The 9,563-nt window shown below is 37.9% G+C and overlaps 1 protein-coding gene across 1 annotated transcript; it reads left to right on the top strand.

The window, feature by feature from the left end:
• Positions 1-820: 820 nt before the first annotated feature.
• On the top strand, positions 821-5,024 carry LOC117317706 (actin, adductor muscle). The gene is made up of 2 exons (XM_033872595.1): positions 821-1,399; positions 3,470-5,024. The coding sequence occupies exons 1-2, from the start codon at positions 1,274-1,276 to the stop codon at positions 4,472-4,474; spliced, it is 1,131 nt and encodes a 376-aa protein (XP_033728486.1). The 5' UTR covers positions 821-1,273; the 3' UTR covers positions 4,475-5,024.
• The last annotated feature ends 4,539 nt before the right edge of the window (positions 5,025-9,563 follow it).

The following is a 9,563-nucleotide window of genomic DNA, read 5'->3' as shown; positions in this document are numbered from 1 at the left end:
GTCTTTTTTCATTAAACGTTCGTAATTTACAGTAACATTTTTTTGTAACTAAAGACGGCCTCAGGAATTTCACATATCTACAGCACGTGCACGCGTCTAAGTATGTGTAGCTATAGGGTGATGATTCAACAGAAAGACCTACTGTACGTATCTGTCGTAGAACACAGAACCTAAGAATGTAACTATCGCGGAAATAACTCAACCATTATCCAATGTACACACCAAATAATACCACTACGTCACATAGTCATCAGCCTAAACTTATTTCCTGATTTTAAGCTGTGTTGTAGTGATCAATAACAAACAAATTTGATTAACAATACAATGGGTTTATTTAACCTTTTGTTAGAATTATCCTTGTCATCGTCAAAGGATGACTATATTCCTTTAGAAATGTGACAAGTTACTGTAAATTCCCGACAATATAGTGAAATGCTACTGCAAGTCCCCTATACCATAGTGAAACCTTACTCTAATTCCCTAATTCTATAGTGAAAGAACGTATATCCGACCCATTTTCCCTCTCACAATAACAATATTGTTTCAATGTGATATACTAGTATGAAATAAAAGTTGAATCGTTCGACTTATCGTCCATATTTTAGCGAGGAAACGATGAAACGTTAATAACATTTCAAGATGAAGATTTCAAAATAGAAATTGTGTAAATGCTGGTAGTGAACAAAGTTGAGTCACGGTAAGCATGTCCATAAATGGTGTCTAACAAACCTATAGTGATTCACGCAGAGTTTGAAGTGAATTTTGAAGAAAAATCAAACAGACTCACCGTAAGAAAGACAGAAACATATAAATCCTTTGAACTCCTTTATTTCACAAACGACAATCGACTAACATTCGATTCCATTTCAAAGGCGATATTCCACACTCTCCCACAGGCACACCAATACTTAGACGCCATCTTTATTTCCATGACAACCCGACTCTTCTCTTCGGAAATTTGAAATCCAAATGAGGCTACCGTGTTACTCTCGCTCGAAAACGATACTTCCCGAGAGCGAAAACGAGGCTCGAGTATTATCCGAGTTGCTGATGCAAACGACGATGCCCATATAGGTAGGCCCCTATCGCCTTATATGGCAAGCGTGCACGAGTGGTTCGTGGAGTTCTCGGAAAGCTGTGGCCGTCGGGATATAAGCACCGAGAGTGTGTCAGACCGGTACCAGTTTGTTGTAGAAGCCAGACAAAGAGGGTGAGCACCCATACCAATAGTCTTTTAGATTTACTTTGGAACTAACTCCAACCACAAACAAACATGTGTGACGACGAGGTAGCAGCTTTGGTTGTAGACAATGGCTCCGGTATGTGCAAGGCCGGATTCGCCGGAGACGATGCTCCACGTGCTGTGTTTCCCTCCATTGTTGGCAGGCCCCGTCACCAGGTAAGCTAACATTTTAATTCAAAATGAAACAAAATTTAATGAAACTTTATAGATAGTTTTCATAAAACAGAAATGATAATATGTTATGATAGTTTGAAAAGTTTACTAAAGGTGTCAATACTTTGTTCACTATAGATAAGCTTGTCGTTTGAATGTTACTAGTGTTAGTACTTGGCATAATGATATAGTAATACTACCGTAGACATAGGACTAGAAGACGCTTAACTGTAATATCACCAGTGCAATGCTATTGGGGTATAACAAAGAACTGTACCAAGAGTCTTCTGAAACTGTAGGGTAAACTGGTAAACTGTAGGGTAAACTGCAAGGATAAGCAATAAAAGCTTGATAGATAGCCTTTACAAAATCGAGAACTTTCGGATAAGAAATAGAAATTGTGATAACATTGTATATAGGAGTAGGCTCTGGTAACACGCTTGTCTATAATATTCAAAATTTCAAATAATATACCGGCCGGCCGGTTTTGAGCACGTGCGTGCACTATGTTTGTACGTAATTATATACATATAACTAGAATAGCTAGTTATCGGTGGAGTGTAAATGTCGTCTGATAACATAAACATGCGTCCTTTAATTAGTGATATCGTAGATAGACTATGGAATAGGTTTATAACGGTCAGACAGGCGACATTTTCTCCCCAAATTGTGTGTAAATTCCAGACCAGTATAATCACCCTCCACGCTTGTACGCGGGAGGCAGGGCACGGGGTCCTCCAGGGGGACCTTGAAGAAGCTACAAAGTTAAATAAAAATGTTGGGAAATGTGGGGAAAGCTCTGAATTATGATATCAAACAGAAATACCAGTAAAATGGTAAACGTTGAGAAAGAGCAAAACACTTTCAGTAATAAAATATAAAAGTAAAATAACTAAAATACAAAGGGAAGAGGATTATAGTATTTCTGTATCAGAATAGTTCCCTGAGAGGTCCTCTATAATTAGCCACGCTGAGTAACGGCAGTGGGCTTGGCTTCACTAGTCCCCCTTCACTCTAGGGGGAACGGCCCAGTGCTTCTGATGCTGGGCTGTCCATATAAGGAAATCGTACTCCGCCTATCACGTGATCCGATTGCAACTCCCGTCGTGACCTTTTAACTTGACCCCTAAGATTTTGATAAGGCATTCTCGGCACTACTGTGTTGTATTACCGGGGTGAACATGAATTCTTATTAGTTATCTCAAATTTCCTCCTCAGACAGGAATTTTAACTGCTATTTCCTGGCGCTTTCGACATTCCTTAGCAAAATGGGACTCTCAATTTTTCTGGAAACATTTGTAGCAAGACCAAAGCCATATAGATCCCCTCTTTAATGTGGTAGATAACCCCGGCAGATCCAATTACATTAAACTAAAAGTAATTTAATCGATATTTATTTCTTATTAATTAAAATAATAATCCCGAAAATATTGCCGGTTTTAGATAAAATAAAGATGAATATGGGATCTTTATGAAAACTGGTATACCGTAAATGAGATTATTAATTAGATTGTACAAGGAAGAACTATTTCATTTTATAAAATCGAGAAAATGTGTGAAGGAATGCACATTACCTGATAAACCTAACAAAAGCGGCATATATTACATGCTACTTTATAAATTATATACCAATCATGCTACATTGTAAACTATATATATATAAATTGATCTCATAAAGGTATATAGTTAAAATTCGCCTAACTAAGCCGTTCATTCAATGAAACAACATGTAAATATGGAGAGTGGGACTTCGATGTTATATTCGCCGTATAAAATAGTTGGGTATTATTAACATTAGATTATTTTCATGATATTATGTTTTCAGTAATAAGTCGGTAGTAAATTAAAACTTAGATCCGCGTAAAGAGGAAATTCGAGTTTTGATTTTCAAAAGAAACAATATTATAAAATACTATTTTGCTTTCAATAATTGGTATTAGATCTCGACTTAGTTAAGACGTCGTAAATTGTCGAGTTAACGAAACCGAATAAATTTTCTTGCCTTGTTATTAAATATGTACCCGTCTAGTTTGTGACCCCGTACTTATCCATTTCTTACTTTGTGTGTTACAGGGTGTCATGGTTGGTATGGGTCAGAAAGACAGCTACGTAGGAGATGAAGCCCAGAGCAAGAGAGGTATCCTCACCCTCAAGTACCCCATTGAGCACGGTATCGTCACAAACTGGGATGATATGGAGAAGATCTGGCATCATACCTTCTACAACGAGCTCCGTGTCGCCCCTGAGGAGCACCCCGTCCTCCTGACTGAGGCTCCCCTCAACCCTAAGGCCAACAGGGAAAAGATGACCCAGATCATGTTTGAGACCTTCAACGCCCCCGCTATGTACGTCGCCATCCAGGCTGTCCTCTCCCTGTACGCTTCCGGTCGTACCACCGGTATCGTCCTCGACTCCGGAGATGGTGTCACCCACACCGTCCCCATCTACGAGGGTTACGCTCTCCCCCACGCCATCCTCCGTCTCGACTTGGCTGGCCGTGACTTGACCGATTACCTCATGAAGATCCTCACCGAGCGTGGTTATTCATTCACAACCACCGCCGAGAGAGAAATCGTCAGGGACATCAAGGAGAAACTCTGCTATGTTGCCCTCGACTTCGAGAACGAGATGAGCACCGCTGCCTCATCCTCATCCCTCGAGAAGAGCTACGAGCTTCCCGACGGTCAGGTCATCACCATCGGAAACGAGCGTTTCAGGTGTCCCGAGTCCCTCTTCCAGCCATCCTTCTTGGGTATGGAATCTGCCGGTATCCACGAGACCACATACAACTCCATCATGAAGTGCGACGTCGACATCCGTAAGGATCTCTACGCCAACACTGTCCTGTCTGGAGGCACCACCATGTTCCCAGGTATTGCTGACCGTATGCAGAAGGAAATCACCGCCTTGGCTCCCAGCACAATGAAGATCAAGATCATTGCTCCACCAGAGAGGAAATACTCCGTCTGGATCGGTGGCTCCATCTTGGCTTCTCTGTCCACCTTCCAACAGATGTGGATCAGCAAGCAGGAATACGATGAGTCCGGCCCATCCATTGTCCACAGGAAATGCTTCTAAATTATTCTTCAAATTAATAGGACTTCAAATTATTTTTACATTTTCGGTACTGTGAAGAATGGATTCAACCTCGTGCTTTATTGAATTGAACAGGATAGCTGACAGACAGAATCTCGTTTTGTCCGATAAAGTGCGATACCTAAGTGTTTTAAAGACACCAAGTGACATTCCGTCAGCAGCCTCGGTAAGGCAATGGTTTCGAAGGTTTTTACTAACCAAAGTATATGGACAACTATGTATACTAAGGACACTTGCCGTCGTTTTTATTTAATATAATTTAATTTAAATAAATCTATGCAAATCTATAGTTTGATGGAAGTTGATTTCTCAGGACGGGAAGTTATATTTTGTACAGGAAGTTGAGAGTATGACGGGACGTACTGTGTACATCTGTGTTACTATGGTGATGTAATGTAAATATCATTCACACACTGTAAAGAAAAACTGGCATCATTTATCAGAGAATATTGTGATAATGCACCCACGTTTGTATACATGTCGTATGGATGTAGGTCCACCATCCAAAGCAAATTAAAAATGTTAAAGTTGATCACGTCTCCTAACATTTATTTATTTTGGTCACATGACAGCCATGATGCACTGTTACTCAAACACGTGGTAACGCCATCATGTCTGCCACTTTGTGACAGCTTATAGAAATTAATTTAGACGGACATTTTTGAGGAAAACAATGAAATGGCGTAAATTTGGTCAGTTTTTCTCATTACGGTTGTCTTGTATGCAGACTTAATGTGTTTGATTGCCTTCCTGAAATTATTTGTTAACGAACAAATTACACACTGTCTTACTATTTAAATATTGGTCGTAAATTTCAGTTGTATTTAAACTCGAGAAGGCAAATAAATTCCAATTAAGTCTGCATATAATGATCCCTATAAACTGTGAAGGTACTTGGAACTTTGCACTTACGGCAACAATGAAGAAAACGGTTTGGAGACAGCTACAGCTTTGAAACAAGCTAGATGTAGATATGTAAGTATTGTTCTAAGTTCTAGCTCTAAACACTGACATCGTGACATCACTGACATCACTGACATCGTGACATCACTGACATCGTGACATCACTGACATCACTGACATCGTGACATAACTGACATCACTGACATCACTGACATCGTGACATCTTGACATCACTGACATCACTGACATCACTGACATCGTGACATCACTGACATCGTGACATCACTGACATAACTGACATCTTGACAGTCCCAGTGACCTGAGACGTGACGCGAGTCGAGACCAGGCCCATTTTATTAATTAATCCAATCTTTAAGGGAAGCATTACAGAGTTTAAGAAAAGTTCCTTAACAAGGGTTCAACTTACATCCAATAAGTTCTGAAGTTCTTTAGTTCTTTATTAACTTTGAGTCTTCTGACTCATCAGTATCATACAAATATATCATTATACACATTTACATAACATTGACAATATTAAAGGATAATAGATACGTGTAAGAGACAATATACTCGGATAGCAAAACCAAGTTAATGAATTTCTTTTGGCATTAGCCGCTTTGATATATTTGGCCAAATTTTATAACTCTTGTGTTTTCCCCGTTAAATAACTATCAATTTAAACATGTTTAGCTTTTTGAAATCGTAACTGTTCAAAAATTTCTTACGTATATCAGAATAGCATGGACATTTTAGAATAAAATGAAATTCATCTTTGACAACATTTAGATTACATACAGTACAAATTATCGAGTGTCGCTGAATATTTTGATAACCACATTTTTCTACATTTAAATCGGGAGCTGACAGCCGAATTTTAATTATTTCTTTTAAGTACCCTTTCCCTATTAGTTTTCTCAAATGACCATGCAAACTTAATTCATAGTTAAGACAATAATGTTTTGCTGTGAACAATTTTAAGTTAAGGAATTTCCTTAAACCAGGGCCTAATATCGATGTGACCTGACAATTAATATCAAAACAATATCTTAGATCCGTGGTACATTTAGCGATCGTTATGATGTGGTAGGATTTAATTAGTTCAGAGTAGCATATAAAGTGATATAAAACAACATGCACATTAGAAAACATTTCACACCACAGCTTTCTGACTGCAATGACAGTTTGTTATAAAGGGAGACAACCTGATGCTCTTACAACTGAGCGATGCTGAGGTATCACTGTATACCGTACTGAAGATCGACCATGTAACCTCCACAGTAACTTCTCTTCATTTTGTTTAAATACTTGAATTACAAATGACAGTAATCTTTCTTCAACGCAAAAGTCCTTGAAACAATGATTTGAAATACAATTTAAGAATCGAAAAGATTCCATAAAGACAAGAGAAAAAATATCTACAACACTTAAAATAATTCATACATGTAGATACGTACTAAACACATAGTATTTACGACATTTCCTCCCGAAAACATCGTCTATTTTAATTGATAAATCTATATAACATGTCCTGAATACTGAGAAATGCGACTTTTGTATGTTGAATTCGGTAGGTAATTATTACCGCAACGATATTTAGTCAAATGGGTTAATAGAGAACAATTATCAGTATCTCCTTAATTATGATTATGCCGGTGGAGACAAAACATTGTAAGACTTTCAAAGAAGTTTTTCCTAGAAGGAAATATATCATATTGGTAAAAATACGATCAAATACAACCGACACAGACCTTCCTCGGTGCGTTATCTGAAGTTTATTTCGATTCTTCGTGGTTTCCTTGTTCGCACATTGCGTAAATTCACATACCTGACGATAATTTGCGTTTTTCCTCAAATTGGTCGAGGACTGTGCTTTTTTGTTTATATGGTGACTAATGTCAGACTTTAATGGAACTTTTGCCATTTTAAATATATCTTTTCAGATTAAGTTCGTTTTGAAAACAAAACATAACTGATACGACTCTCTTCCGATAAAATGGATACCGAATGATTAATTATTTTATTGAAAGTAATCCCAATTGTTGATTGGGATGTGAATCTGTAAATATTAAGGGAAAATATCATTTGATCAGATTATAATAAAAACTGAATGCAAACCCACCAATTATAACTAATAGCAGTGTTGACCTGCAGACACCCCGTCATTTTCACCGCCTTGTTTACATTACTTCCGTAGGGAGCGGTCATTATTTAAAGCAGAAATTGCGGTAAATTGACACTTTTCAATTTTCAATTTTGCTTTTTTCTTTGTTTTAAAAGATTATTTGAACCGTGCATTCATTTGGCTAATAATAGTTTAGGATGTTGTTATACGTGTGCGCATATCCGGTAACACACTTGTAAGTTACAAAGCATTGGTACATCTAACAATGTGAGGTATTTTCTCTCGATTTGAAATTAATTTGATGGAAATGTATTTAAATATATACCTAAAGTGTACGAAATTACGTAACCCCACAATGTTGTCGTCAGCAGTGGCACAACAGCATGGGATTATACTTGGTGGTAGAAGGGAGATCACTCTCAAACTTCATTTGAACTTTGATAGATGTGTGCAGGTGGATGTGTTTGTGATTCGTTATAGTCTAGCTCACAACACAACGGCTATCATTGTATAATGAAGCATTAACCGATTTGTTACGTAAAGGTTAATTCCCGCTACAAGTATCTAGTATAAACCCCTGATACGGTTCATGTAATGTACGTGTAAATTAAGGTTCATGGCATGACTTCCAGTAAATACTACTTGCTATTGAAGTAGTTTGTACAAAAACCAGGATGTTTGCGAGATTAGCTATGGTTTTACCTGTTTTTCTTTTGAAAATGGACCATACTTGCATTCACAAAGGCCTACCAACTCTTCAAATAAACCAAACTGGTTGGTTCGTTCGTTTACAGAGAGAAAAAATAGAAACTTAAAAAAAAATCTCAAAACAGGTAACAGGTACGAAACTATACTTTTCCATGGATAACCATATGACATTTACAAAGGCACTCCTATGCTTGAATTCTGAAACCACATTTTAGATTTTAACTTTCAGTGTTGCAAACTCACCTACCCTATTTAACAACAACCCACTTCAGAGGTGTAGGTACATGCGTCAATGAAGTTTTGGTATTTATAATCAATACTCAGGTAAAATTCGATTTGCTAATATTGGGCAATGTATAGGTGAAATACAAAGATAGTATGTCCTTAGATTGTAAAAGTGCAAGGTAACTTTTGGTCCTTTACGGGTACAGTATACATTTTCAATGGAATCTTGCATAACGCTTTTCAGTTTTGTTAAAAAACCTGTTTGGAAGCCGGTATATAGCACAGGCGCTTGCATAGAAAATGCGATTTAAAAAAAAAAAAAAAAAAAAGGGCCAGAAACTCCGCCACGAGCGAAACGGCACCCCATCTCACTTCAATCGACTAAAAAACAGATTTATTCAAACTGACACGGTGCACACTATATACAACCGTCATCAGGAAACATTCATCTTTAACCTACCGTGTCACTCAATACGAATTGTTACATCCAAAACACAATAATCCGTGAAAACATCGCCGAATTCCTCGCTCAGAACGCCATTTTTCAAACGGCTCCCTCAGCCTGTCCAGATTCTTCATTTACATACGGGGTTCAAAGGTCATGCGATTATATGATCGTCAGTCGTCAGGGTGTACTTTTGGGGGTCATCTCCGCATGCATTTTGTGTGAATCAATTTATGCCCCCTCCCCCCTTTCCACTTATCGAAAATCTTATTCTCGAAAGATTGCAAAATTTGCTATAATTATTTAATCATTTCATTTTTCCGAAATTTTGTTCCGAAATTTTGGCCCCCAGACCCCTCGCCAAAAAAAAAAAAAAAAAAATCGGCTCCCGCCTATGTCGCACGCATTACCACATTACCACTAAATTACTGGACCCACCCCCCTTTCCAATTCCTGGATCCGCGCCTGCTGTGTACTGTCATATACGGTGCATGGTAATCTAACGTTCAAAATAATGAATAATTTATGATTATAAATCATCGTTCATCGACGAAACTCTTCAAATAATCGTAAATTAGACGAAACTCTTCAGCGAGTCGAAGCATTTTACGGATTATTGTGTTTTGGATGTAACAATTCGTATTGAGTGACACGGTAGGTTAAAGATG

Source organism: Pecten maximus, chromosome 2, assembly GCF_902652985.1.
Source record: "Pecten maximus chromosome 2, xPecMax1.1, whole genome shotgun sequence".
NCBI lineage: Eukaryota > Metazoa > Mollusca > Bivalvia > Pectinida > Pectinidae > Pecten > Pecten maximus.
Note: the sequence above shows the minus strand (reverse complement) of the source record. Positions and strands in the feature narration are given on the sequence as shown.